The 15,615-nt window shown below is 38.5% G+C and overlaps 2 protein-coding genes across 3 annotated transcripts; one reads left to right on the top strand and one right to left on the bottom strand.

The window, feature by feature from the left end:
* Window positions 1-879: 879 nt before the first annotated feature.
* LOC133979716 (ubiquitin-conjugating enzyme E2 G1-like) lies at window positions 880-6,462 on the bottom strand. Of its 2 annotated transcripts, none has more exons than XR_009925068.1 (6): window positions 6,315-6,462; window positions 3,859-3,961; window positions 3,648-3,745; window positions 3,244-3,422; window positions 3,006-3,109; window positions 880-2,901 (listed from the first exon to the last, which is right to left on the bottom strand). XR_009925068.1 is itself a non-coding variant. In XM_062418289.1 (6 exons), exons 1-5 carry the CDS (start codon window positions 6,355-6,357, stop codon window positions 3,027-3,029), a joined length of 510 nt encoding a protein of 169 aa, XP_062274273.1. In that variant the 5' UTR covers window positions 6,358-6,462; the 3' UTR covers window positions 880-2,901; window positions 3,006-3,026. The 2 variants fall into 2 exon arrangements, 1 of the variants encoding a protein (XP_062274273.1); XM_062418289.1 differs by having other exon boundaries at window positions 3,006-3,113.
* Window positions 6,463-9,106: 2,644 nt separating this feature from the next.
* Window positions 9,107-14,501, top strand: anapc7 (anaphase promoting complex subunit 7). Its single transcript, XM_062416663.1, has 11 exons — window positions 9,107-9,313; window positions 10,068-10,254; window positions 10,712-10,831; window positions 10,936-11,047; window positions 11,246-11,399; window positions 11,696-11,838; window positions 12,104-12,221; window positions 12,384-12,580; window positions 12,661-12,885; window positions 12,985-13,135; window positions 13,291-14,501. Exons 1-11 carry the CDS (start codon window positions 9,213-9,215, stop codon window positions 13,478-13,480), a joined length of 1,698 nt encoding a protein of 565 aa, XP_062272647.1. The 5' UTR covers window positions 9,107-9,212; the 3' UTR covers window positions 13,481-14,501.
* Window positions 14,502-15,615: the final 1,114 nt, after the last annotated feature.

The following is a 15,615-nucleotide window of genomic DNA, read 5'->3' as shown; positions in this document are numbered from 1 at the left end:
ACTTTTCAGAATATTTTCCTCAGGGAAATTAACCAGCATGTAAAATAGGATTTGCTATAAACTACACACTATATTTAAGTTGTTGAAATGAGTTCCACCTCAACCAGTTACACAATAATACAAGTCAGAAGTGTCTATTCTGCATAACAAGTACTTGCTGTATTTTTTCTTGTAGTACTTTTGTAATTTCATTTAATTTAAATTATGAATACAAGATTTTTACTCCCAATAGATTATTTTATACTCTAACTAGTATTAACACTTTTACCCAAGTTAAAGATCTGAATAGCTCTTCCACCAACGAAAATGTAATAAGCAGATAACTCATGCCGAGACTTTAAGTCAAAGAGAAAATAAATGTTACATTATGTTTTTAGATGCAGTTTGCATTCAATTATCTGGTTTGTACTTCAATGAAGATTAGTTTAAGTCTAGTCTGCATGTAAAGGAACATTTGACTCACCATCCTTGCACCTCTTAACTTCTGCAGCCCTAAAATCAAAAACTACAATTTGAAAAGAACTACATCCATCATCTTGATTCATCCAATATAGAAGTGAACTCCCACACTGTGGTCTTACCTCATTAAGATGTGACCACTTCCATTTTTCAACATGTTCTCTCTTTTTAGGTGCTCGACAAATGTAACCCGTTTCCTCATTGTTAGTTACAATACCAGTATTTCAGAGAGGTTGCTAGCAATCGTAATCTGCTCAGTATGTGTTGGAGTCAACAGAGCCTATTAGTGTGAAATGAAGCCAGCCCTGAAATGTGACACTATTCCCAGGGTTCCAGTTACAGAGCAGAGGTCTAATGTACTTGAACCCATAATTTGTTCTCATCTAAAATGTAAAAAAGGTAAACAAAATTACAAACCACTCTGTTTACACACTTTATTGAGCATCATGTCCAATATACATTGCATTGACACAAAAATGGGAAAAATAAAAACCCCAAAACAAATAATGGCGTTAGGGTGGATTACCTGGACACACCATTTTCAGAGCGTATTGCTTAATGACATTTCAAAACGCACCGAATCTGTGCAAATACAGTGAACACCGGTCAGAGGAGGTCATGGTAGGTTAGAAAATTCTGACTTAAAAAGGTAATGTTGACAGCAGTTATGTGATCGTCAAGTCTACAGAAATCTACTAACTGTACACATCACATTCACCCAGAATGAACTAACAATGGTATCCTATTTAAAACATACCCCCACTCCTTCAAACCTGATTGCATGCGCCAAAAAGGTCGGTTAGTTATTTTTCAATGTCAGTCACAGATCAATCGTGTATAACAATATCATAATTCAAAATAGATGTCATCATGGCTTTATAGTCAGCAACACTATCAAAGAAAGGGAACAAAAGCCAATGGTTTCCAGACTCCACCCGAACACGACTGTGTATAGTCTTTAAAATAAAACCCAGATGCGGGATTGTGTTCTTTTTCCGATGAGAACGTTCATTACTACGCGGTGACTTAACTTCAAGTGTCTGTCAAGAATTACAACCCAAAATTGAGTGATTAAGAAGATGTGAGCAATGTGGACTAAATATGCACCAAGTCAGAACTTAAGATGTTGATAGAATTTAAGAGCGTTACTTTACAATCTACCCAAAAGTCCTCGGAGCCTAAACCCACTAGTGACCGTGACTTACACATCGTTTACCCACACACTGATCCAAAGCCAAATGTGCCACAATGAACAAAAGTAAGAACGACTAGCCCTAACTCTACAATGTAGCCCCTTAAATTCCCCGTGTTAATAGATGAAGAAGTCAAACAACAGGAACCCTCATCAAATTTGTTAGCCTTTTTTTTTTTTTAAATTGAGGTAAGCTCGGATGCCAGTTAACCAGTACACAAAACGGAATAATCACAGCTTAGGCTATTTTCATAGACTATTTTTTGGTTGTCCATGATATATAATTAACATCGTGAAAACACGTTCAACTCAGTGGTGATTAATACACATCTTTATTGACCGCGAAAGGCCACGTGTTTTCGGGGAAGGTTCGGGAATATTTAGAGGTCTATATTTTACTGATTGCTAATTGAGATCCTACTAAAAGTTTAATCCTGAGAAGTTGGCACAAACCTCCTGTTAATGTTAGCCATGCCTTGTGCGAGCCGATATATTATAAAACTATAACTCTCAAAACGCTGAGTAAGCCATTCAATTTACATCCACAGCTAGCAACAATACATAATTAAGAGCTGTTTGAGGGGGGGGGGGGGGGGGGGGGTCATGCAGGTTTGAGAGTCATGGTTTTAATATCTAACAGAGATACGCTAGTATTGGAGGGAGATTCTAACAGAAGGCCGTTTCTCAGAGAAAAAAATAAAGTCTATGAAAACTTGTTTGTAAGTGCTTTAAAAAGTTCTAAACCTGTCTCTCTGAACAAGCAGACTGTGAGGAAGTGAAGCCAAACAAAAGGCAACGGTGATTCAATGACAGTGTTCAAAATGATCACATCTATCGACAGAAATGTGCTGGGCCGACATTAATCTGGTGGTAAGTATGCAGTAGGGAGGACGAGTGATGACCTAATGGTAACGGGCTTTTTGTTTGTTTTTACACAATCTTGACCACTAAATTGCATAAGAAACCTGGTATAAAGTAGAAACTGTTCAGCAGCAGATAAAAAAGCAAGTTAATTTACAGTAGTGACATATCTTACATCATTAATTTTTCAAAATAAATAAAATTAAATATACAATTCCAGGTAGGAAACAGGTGAATTTCGCTGGTAGGGTTCTCAAATTGGCTCATCTTGCGGAAAACGACAACCGTTCACAGAAACGTGGTTGAAGCCAACCAATTCCTTTGACTGGCAAAACAAGGGGTGCAAAAGCCTTTCGCTGAAATTTTCCCTCTGAAGGCATTTCCTTTAACTGGGAAAGAAAAAAGGAAGAGTGTAATTACTTTGTGTCCAGAAGCAAGATTTCACACATGCATTGCATTGCATAGCTCCAAAAACTCCATGTTCAGTACTTACCCTGGAATTTACAATTGACTCCTAATCAAACGCCATCTCTTGACTTTTTCTTACACAGCGGGCCACCTTCCTTTTGAATTCACCGTTGGGGTCCTCCCTCCACTCTTTCTGTGGGAGCAATATGACATTCCTTCAAATGCACATCCTCAATTTACTTAAACTGCCAAGATAACAAGAGGGGGAGAAAAAACAAAGGGATTTCCAGTGTCAGGGGAACGGGATAAGTGGCGTAACTCACCGCAGCATCCACATTAGCTGGTGAATCGCTGTTGGGGTCTGCCAGCATGGAGATAACGCTAATCATGATTGTCTCTACTGTGTGGATCGGAAGCCAGCGCTCCTCTGGCTTTTCATAACCGAACTTATCCTCCCCGGGCTCGTGCAGAATTGAGATGCAAACGTCCCCGTTCTTTGCAACTGTGAAGAATGGGAACAGATGTTTAAACAGCAGTTTATATGAATTACAGAAAAGTCTTGACTACTATCAAATTCAAAGCCTGGATTATATTGCAGCTCGGCCACAAAAAACACCAAAATGATCCAGTGCAGTAGCATTTATGTTTACATTTATTTATAAGCCCAGACCAGAGATTAAGATTAGAAGTCAGTAAACATCTAAGACTTTGCTCCATGTGTGTTTACCATTTGGGTGCCAGATTTCAGTTATGAACTTCATCTTTGGAGGCCGTAGTGGATAATCATAGGGAAAGGTAAGGTATGCTTTGAAAAACCCTCCTTCACTGCAAAGGAAACAAAAAACAAAGACAAAGTGAGACATTATGAAAAATGTTAATATAAAATCTGAATCTGCATATATATCTTATATATCTCAACCAACTAAGACTTCACTTACAAAAGGGTGTCTTGTGGACCGATGATAACGACTTCCCATTTGTATATGTCATCATCATCTATCAGACCAGCTGAAAAGCCCTCCACGGGGTTCTTGTTAAGCTCTGGAAAAAGAGACATATGGTATTTTTTTTAAAATATGATAAAGCTGGAAATGAAGTATAACACTTTCATAAATGAACCTCCCAGGAAGGTGACAGGTGTGTGGACAACCAATAGGTGGGTCAGGCATACTGGGGATACTGTGGAGAAGTTGCTCGGTGTGACAAGCACCCTAACCCAGCGCGCACACACACACACACACACACACACACACACACACACACACACACACACACACACACACACACACACACACACACACAGCTGCAATGAATACACAGCAGACTGTTTCAGCAGGTTATATAATCACCATTAACACTGTTGGAACATGTATGGGTAAATGCATATAGGGAGGTATATGTGTGTTTAACTTTCTGAACTGATGTTAAAACAAATTCTGTTGTTAAACAGCTGCAGGCATATTTGAATCTACATTTACAGCAACATTTGCAGTAGGGCCTCTAATTAACAATATTTATCTTAAAAGAGCAAAGCTTAAAAGTGTAACGGCTAGTATGGAATGACCATGTATATGTGCATATGTAATTAATGTTATAATTATTGCTTATATTAATGTTATTGTAATATAAATTGTTCTAAATTTAACATTTGAGCCCTCTGGTTCATTTTTTTGTCCAAAATATGAGATTCTGACTAGTAATACCAACATTTAGCCTGTTAAGAGAGTGCGCCTCAAGACAATTTCCACCATTGACATGGACAAATATGCTTAGAACATCCCTCTTATATAATGTTTGTTTATTCCATGTAGGAAGTAATCGGTCAATATATCACTACGAGTTTTGTCTCTGTTTAGAATGTTTCAGACATGATCCTGTTGTAGGAGATAACATTATGTTTTCACATTAAGTTGATTCACAGTATATATAGTTTTGACTAGAAACGATACTCAATAACAATCACTGCTGAACAGAACTGACAACTTGAGAGAAGAGATGAATTAAATCAATTTTAAAAACCCTACACACTGGAAAACTAAAATGTTCATGGGGTACAATTAGTTCATTATGCTGAATCAGCCACAGTATTTGGGATACTAGCCTCTAACTCTCAAATTGGGAGGCTGGATGGCTTTTCTGCTGTCATTTCAGCACCACTGCAAAACCCTGAATCCTGACCGCAGTCAGCGGTTGTGGTAACTAACATCACAGTGAGTTTAACTTTATCAAAGTAGGTCACTGGCTCCAGAGTCCAGACAGGAGAAGCACATGGTATCAATCTAAGATAGAAAGCTATAGATTAAGTGATGCTGACCCTATTATACTGTATTTGAGATATATATTAAACAGCATTACAGTTACAGACACGCTGTATTCTGCCTTTATTTGACTGTTGTAGAGTATCAATGAACACTGAATGAATTTAACTGCTAAACTACTATATTTGAATCACAGGTGACATGTTCTCAGTAATCAGATGGTAATAATATAAGTGCTGAATCAAAAACATCTTGACATTTTAATTAAACAACAGTTAGTGTCGGCTAAAGTCGTGCTTTAACAAGCCCTCAGATTAGTGATAAACCATGTTTAAAAAAACTCTACAGTAAGTATGATCATGTTTTTAACTCTTTCCGTTTTTAGCAGACAGGAGACAGACATCCAGGTGCTGAGCTGGACACGACTGTCACTCAGCAGCTGACCAAACTGTGCTGAGGTCCATGTGTCTGCCATTAATAAATAAAGAGGCACCATGACCATCACCAGTAAACACATTGATGATGACTCTCACAATAAGCCAACAGCAGAACAATAAGTTTGATCACTGTGGGCTTCAGCACACAGATGCGTCTCCCCACTCAAAGCCGCTAACCTACCAGTGTTAGTCTCCAGCCAGATTGAGCCTGGGTAACGCTCAGTATTATCTTATATTGCCAGGCAGTGAGTTTGTCGTTTTTACTCAAGTTGCTACTGGCTGAGCAGCATGTTTGTCAGTGAAAGGCTGAGGGTTATACAGTTTTCATTAGCTAAGCTAAAGTCATCAGAGCAGATGAGTCCCTAGATTGATTATTCCTTTGTTCCGCCAGCTAACTAATGTCGAACTTGCTAGCCCGTTAGCAAGGTTGGCGCTGTGATTCAGTATTGGCTCAGAAATAATGTTATTAGTGACAATATGTATCTTCATTTTCACCAGGAATCAGCTAATCGGGGCAGTTTAGCAACATACTGGATTACAGTGATAATGGAGTCCATTATGTTGCTTAAATTAGCTTTCTGGGCTTACTCCGATGGCGTAAACACAGCTTTGCGTAGCTAAAAAAAAGCTAACGTTAGCTGCTGGCTACGTATCCTTTATATCGATTGTATTTGCGTATAAATATAGTATTCGTATTACCTGCCAATTGTTTTCGAAGAAGTAATGCTGATTGTTCGGTCATGGTACGTGGACGTAAATGAAAAAACAATTTGAGTCGACAAATAGTCCCCAAAAGCAGAGCTGGAGCTGAAGTGAAGTGGAGTGGATGTCTGCCGCTGCCCGCTGTGTTTTGACACAAGCTTCAGCTGCTGCTTCACTTCTGCGCATGCGTGTATGTTTGACAAGGCTCAACTCTTATTTCTGAAAAAATCTTATTATTCATTTTATTGATTTACTTGTATTTATTTGTTCATCATATGAAAGTGTCCTAGGAAATGTATCATAGTCTTCATGTTATGTTTAAGGGTTAAAACAAGAAGACATGGATCCAGAAACAGTCACTGAAGATGGAAACAGTCTTTTCAACCTTCACTTCATAAGGTTAGTATTTATTGTGTTATTTGAGATACAATTTTATTATTGTTCTTTTCCCCCCATCACTGTATTTATAGAACGGATCACCAACATGTGTGACAGTAATACAGACTGTAACTCCTGGAGGTTTGAATCAAGAGATCATTTTCTACAAAAAAAAATATATATATAATTGTAATATTTCTAGACCATGACACATATATTTGAAAAAATGTTACATTTTGTAAATTTTACAGTTGTCTCATTTTCCTTAGTTTTGTTTGATCTAGTTAACTTTGTATAGAAAAGTGTTAAGACCCAATTTATGTACAAGACTTTAAGGTTACGTCTCTTTTTCCACTCTTTCTGCAATATATTTTTAAACTTAAGTCATGCAGATTCTAATATAATATTTCTATATAAGATGTATCTGGTATTTTCTGCTGTTTTTGGTGTATTGTTTTTCAAAGTATGGCTTTTGTATTATGGCTTTTGTCTGTGTAATTGTTTTAGGATATTTATCACCTCTGTGGTTTGGTTGGTTAACCACAGCTTTCATCAGAGAGCTTGTCAGTCTGTTGGTGTGCATGATGTATAAATATGGGTGTGGTTTCCAGGATTCAAATATCCAAGTAGGATTGAAATGTTATCATCATTAATCTTTTGTGGCTTGGAGTAAGTGTGCAGGCATGACCATTGTTTCATAATGAAATAAAGAAAACATAAAGGACATGACTTCACTTTCAAATTGTTGATACAGTCAACATGGTAACAGGACAAATGGTAATAATAATAATAATAATAATAATAATAATAATAATAATAATAATAATAATAATAATAATAATAATAATAATAATAATAATAATAATAATAAGTATTATTATTAACAGAAAAGATAGGAATTCAAATTTGATTTCTTTAAAAAATAAAACTTTGAATACAAACAGTATGTGCACACTTCTTATTGTTCATAAATTGGTTAGAATCAAGATACTTTCTAAAGACGCTTTCTAAACAGTATTACAATCCTTGGCTTCCCGCTTAATTGAATGATTGGTCTGAGTGTCAAAATAATCTTTCTTTTCGGAACCCTGATGTATACTGACATTCATAAAATAGATGTTGAGTTGTGTCTTCTTCATTTTTTATTTTTTTTATTTTTTTTTTTTACGAAAATCACATTTGTTATCAATATCCACAAATCTTACACAGATGACTTTCCAGATGTGATAAGTCATCCTGACTCACAGGAGTGCTCAAATTAAAATATTATTCTATTACAGAATAGACATGTTCTTCTTGCAGGATTTTTTTTGATCCTCATGAAAATATCATAATTTTACAGTCCAGGATTAGATTACTGAAATATATACTTGGTTACATTTTCCAAGAGAAACTGGTGGCTTGTCTTATTAGTTAGTTGGGCTTATACCTGTCTTCTACTCTCATACAAGCAGAGTCAACCAGTTATTATACATTTAACAGAATGTATCATAGCTGTGCACATATTATTTGTAGGCATGGCATTTATTAGATGAAAGGGTTGGGGTTATTATCACCAGATGTTTGACATGTTTTTATGGATGTCCAGGAATACATTTGCTTACATACAAAGCCATTTTTCTGGGGTCAGAGGGAGAAAATGCATCTCTAATGTTGTGGCAGGCCATGAACAGACATGGGCACTTATGAATTGGGGCACAAACAACATCTGCCCAACTTACTTCAGTTTTAGTCACATTTGTGTAATTTCAGACTCTAAGACTTCACAGAGAGGCAGTCTGTAAAGGAAAAAAAAGGATACATGTTTTTTTAAAGGTATTGTTGTTGTAAGACATGGGGCAGGGCTGGTTTTAGAATCAGAATCATTTTTATTAGACAAGGATGTATACACATATAAGGCCTCAATGTAAACAATGACATTACTAATGATTGCAAATTATATACAGTAGCAAGTGGGTACAGTGCAGATATCTTTTAACAATTTTTTTTAGGTAGTTCGTTTATATTATTACTGCTACTAATCATTATTGTTTCCCCAAAACAAAGTAAAATGAAGCTGCACAACATTATTTTTTTAATAAACCATATCACTGCAGCAAAACAAGAATGCGTTCACGACTATCGGATACACTTATTATTATTGTGCATAAACGGCATTAGTTAATCTATTGAAGGAACGATTTAAACATATTGGATTGCCTATTTCCCATGTTACGTGGCACATTTTCACAATCTGTATCTACACTAAAACTAGAGTTTAAAAAAAACAAATCAAAACAAAACAAATCAAATGTATTTCTAAAAGTCGCAGATTTGTGGGGACGTCGTATTTACAATCGGAGTGTTTGAAAAATGGGAGCTTTTGAAGAGCACCTAAAGGCAACACTATGCGGAAGGGAAGTTAGCGGCGCCATATTTAATACACCAGAAGCTAACCTAGCTAGCCTTAGCTGTTTACAAGCTGAAACTTTTAACGTGACACGTTAACTCAAAGCAAGCCTTTCACTAAAGCTAAAAATGAATGTCATAGAACACGTACGGGACATGGCTGCTGCCGGCCTTCACTCCAACGTCCGGATATTGAGCAGTTTACTGCTGACGATGAGCAATAACAACCCGTAAGTAATGTCAAAGCGGGCTCCGTGTATTTCCTGAAAGGGCTCTCTCCTACAACACAATGATAATTTACAGATGATGTGAAGTAGTATAACCATTACACAGCTCGGGCTTCTTAATGAATCCAAATAGACACTCACCCCTTATTATGACGTCAATTAGAGTGTTAACATATATTATAAAGTGAATCGTGAACGTAGAGATTTTTTCTCTCTCCAAGAAATAGTCCTATACAGTTCATGCTTCTTGCTATTAGCAGTTAGCTTCAAATGTTATGAATTTAAAGTAGGTATGTTATTGTTTGGGATGACATCATATTTTGTGTAATACCTGCTTCTTTTCGTTTCACAGCTTTATACAGTATAGTGGGAGCGATTTAAATTACAGCTGATGGTCATGTTACACCTGTGCTGTCACACAACTGAACACTGTTATTGTTATTATAGGACATCGTTTATTATAAGCAGGAGGCACTGAAGCAGGATTTCTGTGTAGAAAGGCTATATTAAGCAGTGGCTTTTAGTGTCTATTCGTTGTGTTTTTTTATATTCTAGTCTAGTCATTTTTAAGCTGATCTGTAGTGTATCATTTTAAACTACCATTTATCCTGCTTGTCTCTGTATGTTCAAGGAAACCATACATTTTCCTGTGCAGTTCCACTAACATTTTACATTATCCTGTGTGCATAAGACAACTACTATGTTAGCTGTAGTCTGTGTCTAATCATTTTATTTTTTTATATTTCTTTGAATCCAGAGAGCTGTTCTCACCAGCCCAGAAATACCAGCTCTTGGTTTACCATGCGGATGCCATCTTCCATGATAAAGAGTATCGTAATGCTGCATGCAAGTACAGTATGGCACTGCAACAGAAGAAGGTGCTCAGCAAGACATCCAAAGTCCGAACTTCTACTGGTGGAGCTGCAGCTAACTTACAGGCACAGGTATGTTTGATGAGACTTTATTTTTCAATTATATATTGAAAACTGTGATGCTACTCAGTGTGTGTCATTACAGAGCATAACTAGTGCAGGAATGTATGTTTCACATTACTGTTTTTTATGATGGTATCATGCAATGTTTTGCACCTTGACGATCACAGGAAACTCCCAATGTGGGGTGTACAGTAGTATTTTATGACCAAAGATGTCAAAAATGTATTCAGAAAGTGACAAGAAGTTATTTAAGGATGTAAAAGGATACAACCTACTGTTTAAAAGATACTACTTTAAACAATTTCTGTCAATTTTCATGATGTTTCCAAAAAAACAGCCACAACCAGAACGCCTGAAAGTCCGTTATGATGAAGGTTAATCTTTCCTAGATCCATACTGACAGTTGAATGGTTGTAGGAAAAATCACACAATTAAACTGGTGATATAATTTCATGATGTCTTTCAGAGTTTGCCCTCAGAGATTGAGGTAAAATACAAGATTGCTGAATGCTACACCATCTTGAAATTGGATAAAGACGCCATCGCGGTGCTTGATGGGATTCCCTCAAGACAGAGAACTCCAAAGGTAGGCTGTGACAGTTCAAGAAAAACTACCATTGTGTCAATCATTTTGCAATTGTGAAATCATTTTTTAGAAGAAATGGATGTTATTGTTCCTTCTCTCCTCAGATCAACATGATGCTGGCTAACCTGTACAGGAAAGCTGGTCAGGAGCGCTCTGCTGTCACGAGCTACAAAGAAGTCCTCAGACAGTGCCCCCTCGCCCTGGATGCAATCATCGGTATGTATGACAACAGTGATGCCTCATCCAATAAACATTTAACCTGCAGAGACACTTGTACCTGCTAAAGTCTATCAGCTCTCCTGTATGTGCGAACACGTTCTCCAAAGTTCCGATGGGACTTTAAATGGATCTCTCGCTCCAATATACCTTTTTAAACTTGTATGACTGAAGTGTTTTTGCTTTATCTCCACCCAGGCCTGCTCTCTTTATCAGTCAAAGGAGCTGAAGTGGCATCCATGACCATGGATGTGATCCAGAGTATCCCCAACCTGGACTGGCTGTCTGTTTGGATAAAAGCATACGCCTTCATACATGCTGGAGACAATCAAAGAGCCATCAACACCATCTGGTGAGGAGGGTTTACTCATGTAAAAGTCAGATCCTGGTTAAAGAAACTAGGATGGTGTTAACTATTAACACTTTATCCAGGTTTCTGTTCATTCTGTTTATACACAATTGAGTGGCTGATGATTACAATCTGGGATATGATTAGAACCATATAAACACTGAATGAGATCAAACCTGGGATGTACTAACGTGTATGTGTAAACATACTCATTCTTTGTAAGTAACTCAATATTACCATGCCTGTTTAATGTAATTGTTTAATTGATGTGTGGCGTTGTCTCTCTCGTGCTATCTCAGCTCTCTGGAGAAGAAGTCCCTTTTGCGGGACAACGTGGACCTGCTGGTCAGCCTGGCAGATGTCTACTTCAGGGCTGGTGACACCAAGAACGCCATCCTCAAATTTGAACAAGCCCAGATGCTGGACCCCTATCTCATCAAAGGTACACTGCAGGACTAATTATTGATTCATTTACCAACTATCATGAACTGTGAATGTGAATGTAGTCACATTAATGGGAGCTGTGTAGGAAATGTTAGCAGACCTTATGTATTCAAGAACAACTTGACGCCTGTTTTCAAAGATGACATCAAAATAGTTACGGAGTGAAATGAATGTCTGAAAGGAGTTTAGGAAGCGTATACTGTGTAATAAAATGAGATGTGGACTTTATGTTTGACTCCGTTTTATGTTGTTGTTTTTGGCAGGAATGGATGTGTACGGCTACCTGATGGCTCGTGAGGGCCACCTGGAGGACGTTGAGGTCCTGGGAGGCCGACTGTTTAATATCTCAGACCAGCACGCTGAGCCCTGGGTCATTTCTGGGTAAGTCTCTGAGGGCAGAGCCACGCGGAAGCTTAAAAAGCTCTCACTGAGATTAGTGTCTTTTTAGGGCTGATTCAGATTTCCTGATTTTCCACAATACAGTGTACTGCAAATATAACACTGTGTTCTCCTGTTTTAATAGTTTTCTGTGTCTCTGTTCAGTTGTCACAGCTTTTACAGCAAGCGATACTCCAGAGCTCTCTACCTGGGAGCAAAGGCCATCCAGCTGAACAGCAACAGCGTACAGGCCCTGCTGCTGAAAGGGGCGGCGCTGAGAAACATGGGCCGCGTTCAGGAAGCCATCATCCACTTCAGAGAGGCCATGCGTCTGGCGCCATGCAGGCTCGACTGCTACGAAGGCACGTCTGATTTTTAAATACGTTTTCAGATGTCTGCTTCCATCGGTCTCTACATCACTATAACAGCTGTTCCTCCACAGGTCTGATTGACTGTTACCTGGCGTCCAATGGGATAAGAGAGGCTATGGGGATGGCCAATAACATCTATAAGACTCTGGGGGCCAACGCGCAGACTTTGACCATCCTTGCCACGGTGTGCCTAGAAGACCCTGTGACTCAGGAGAAAGCCAAAACCCTGCTGGACAAAGCTCTGGCTCAGAGACCCGACTACACCAAGGCTGTGGTCAAAAAGGCCGAACTGCTCAGTACGTATGACTGTGATGTAGTCGCCGGAGTCGGCCGTTGATGTGTCAATATTTAAGTGTCAGCTTTTGTTGTAACAAGCGTTGTGTTTTTTCTTAAAGGTCGGGAACAGAAATATGAGGAAGGGATCGCTCTGCTCCGGAACGCTCTGGCCAATCAGAGTGATTGCGTCCTGCACAGGATGCTGGGAGATTTCCTGGTGGCTGTCAATGATTACCAAGAAGCCATGGATCAGTATAGTATAGCATTAAGGTAACCAGAGATGACTTTTTTTTTAATCTAATGCCTAACGATGTTCATACAACCATAGTTTCTTCCACTTATGGATGTGAATATCAGTCAGCGTCAGGATTCCTCTCCTCTTCTGTCGATGGGTTCAGCCTGTTTCTCTTTCTCTCTTTTCTAAGTCTGGATCCCAACGATCAGAAGTCTCTAGAAGGCATGCAGAAAATGGAAAAGGAGGAGAGTCCCACGGACGCCACGGTGGAGCTGGACGGCGACGACATGGAGGGCAGCGGGGAGGACGGAGACCTGGAGGGCAGCGACAGCGAGGCGGCTCAGTGGGCAGATCAGGAACAGTGGTTCGGTATGCAGTGACCCAGGGCCAACGCCTCCTAACACCCTGCAGCCTACGAGGGGGAAGGCCTTCAGCCATCAGGGCGGTCAAACAAAACGAGGCGGCCTCTGAAGTTCACACCGCTCCTCACACCTCAACCACAGAGGTGAACACGGAGACATTGCCTGCTTCAGAGACCCCCGGATGAAGTGACGCCCAGGTTTGCAGTGCAGCTACAGGAGGACTTCAGTGCTTTTTTTGTTTTGTTGTTTTTTTGAAGTGAAGCTTGATGCACAACTCCAGCCATTTTAGAGCCATCATCCTGACGGTGTTATCAACCACACTACTGGAGCACTTTTCGATGCTGATTTGCTCGTCTACACAGCTGTGCACCAAAGTCTTAAAACTGACATGTTTTCCAACAGCTTGGTTATTAGATCTGTGGTGAGACATCTTTAAAAAAATTAAAGTTACACCATTCATTTGAATGAAATATGTTACTGTTCCAGGTGTTATAAAATACAACCTGACAGCTTTTTCAGCAGTGTAACTAGAACCAGCCAAAGGTGTACACTGAAGGTCAGAAACAACCAGTATGATAGCAAAACCAGGTTCAGGCCCAAAATGGCTGGTGTTCTACTCAACATGTGTTACAGCGGGGCAAAGATTTTTAATTAGTGTTGTGTTTGAGGCTGACACTCACTTGTTTGCCGCAAGAGGCAACAAAGTCCAGATGTCAAAGTATCACAATCACATTTCTCTAACAGATACTTGATGTCTGTTTAAAAAAAAAGAAAAAGAAAAAAAAAAGTGACAATGTATAATATTTCTGCTGCTCACTAAAAGTTTCATTTTTAATTCTGTCTCATCAGAATTTGTCATGTATTGTATAATTGTCCTTATTTTTGTGCGTGTCGTCTGCCTTTCTCTGTATGAAAAAAAACAAAAACCATCACTGACTCATTCTTAGGTTGGGAAGTGTTACTTTACCATTTTCAAAACAAATGTTTATAGTATTTTGTACATATTTTTAAAAATGTATAATAAAATCATTAAACACTCCATTTTGTCCAGTTTCTTTAAAAGCATAAAAAAAAGTTGAGTGAATAGACGACACATTACAAAGAACATTGAGTAAACTCTTCATGTATGACAGTTTTATTTACCTGAAACCAAAGTTCATGTGATACATTGTACAATCATCTCTGAAAATACAGTACAGCAGTTAGGCAAAAAATGCCAGTGAAGGGACTGCCTGCCGCTCTCATCGCCGCACCGCTGCCTTCTCAAATACGGCAAAATTTGCTCCGAACATGTTGCACATCTCAGTGCAAAGCAAAAAAAAAAAAAAGTCTGGTTTTTAAATATCCCATAAAAGTATTTCCTTAGGAAAGATGAACTGTGTTTTTGAGCTTATTTAACATCTGTACTATCTGACGAATGTCTATGCTATATACCAATACTATACATCGTCTATTACACAAGTCTGGTAAAACAGATGGCTGAGTCAGCAGACATGCACCGTGGAATATTGTACAAGTTACTGTACACAGTACTAAGATCTTAGTCTAAAAAGATGGCATGAGGATTGTATCATTATCTAAGGCTCTTCATGCAGGAGGATGAAAGGACCGATGAGGTGGGGATTGGCTAGTTTTCATCAGACATTTATTTGTGGCCATTCTATAAAAAAAAAAAACATGTATGAACTTTTAATGAGCCCCGTCTTCAGATTACTTAACTGACATGCAGCTCTTGTAAGATGTGCTGCCCACAACACACATGCACAACACAAAACAAAACCAAAGTTTCTGCGAGGAATTTAGAGTAGAGGTGGGCTTACTTGGCCTTTGCTGCAAAGAAAGAACAAAAGAAAGAAGGACAAGAGAAGAATCAAATCAATGGACACCAGAATCACAGGCCAAAGTTAAAAGCATCTGAGCAGCATTTCAATTTATCAATATTCGTTTTCATAGACAAGGCGAATATATAAAAGCCGTGCAGCAGGCAAGCAGAGAATTATGATCATTTAAAAAGAAAACGTATAAATTAAAAATGAAAAAACAGTAACTACCAAGTCTTGTGTTTAATGTCAGTGTCTCTACTAGTTGCCAAAACGTGCCACTAGCCTAATATCACAGATAACCAGCAATAGTGACACCATACCAGTCTCAAA

Source organism: Scomber scombrus, chromosome 4 (assembly GCF_963691925.1).
Source record: "Scomber scombrus chromosome 4, fScoSco1.1, whole genome shotgun sequence".
NCBI classification, from domain to species: domain Eukaryota; kingdom Metazoa; phylum Chordata; class Actinopteri; order Scombriformes; family Scombridae; genus Scomber; species Scomber scombrus.
This window is presented reverse-complemented; position numbering and strand designations above follow the sequence as displayed.

What these genes read in the sequence shown, in the direction of transcription:
- anapc7 (XM_062416663.1), top strand. Translation starts at nt 9,213, where the DNA reads ATGAATGTCATAGAACACGTACGGGACATGGCTGCTGCCGGCCTTCAC. An exon ending in CAGCTAACTTACAGGCACAG is followed by an intron (nt 10,255 to 10,711) that starts GTATGTTTGATG and finishes GATGTCTTTCAG; the next exon opens with AGTTTGCCCTCAGAGATTGA. An exon ending in GAGCCCTGGGTCATTTCTGG is followed by an intron (nt 12,222 to 12,383) that starts GTAAGTCTCTGA and finishes GTCTCTGTTCAG; the next exon opens with TTGTCACAGCTTTTACAGCA.
- LOC133979716 (XM_062418289.1), bottom strand. Translation starts at nt 6,357, where the DNA reads ATGACCGAACAATCAGCATTACTTCTTCGAAAACAATTGGCAG. An exon ending in GGTCCACAAGACACCCTTTT is followed by an intron (nt 3,746 to 3,858) that starts GTAAGTGAAGTC and finishes TTTCCTTTGCAG; the next exon opens with TGAAGGAGGGTTTTTCAAAG. An exon ending in CAGCTAATGTGGATGCTGCG is followed by an intron (nt 3,114 to 3,243) that starts GTGAGTTACGCC and finishes TTGCTCCCACAG; the next exon opens with AAAGAGTGGAGGGAGGACCC.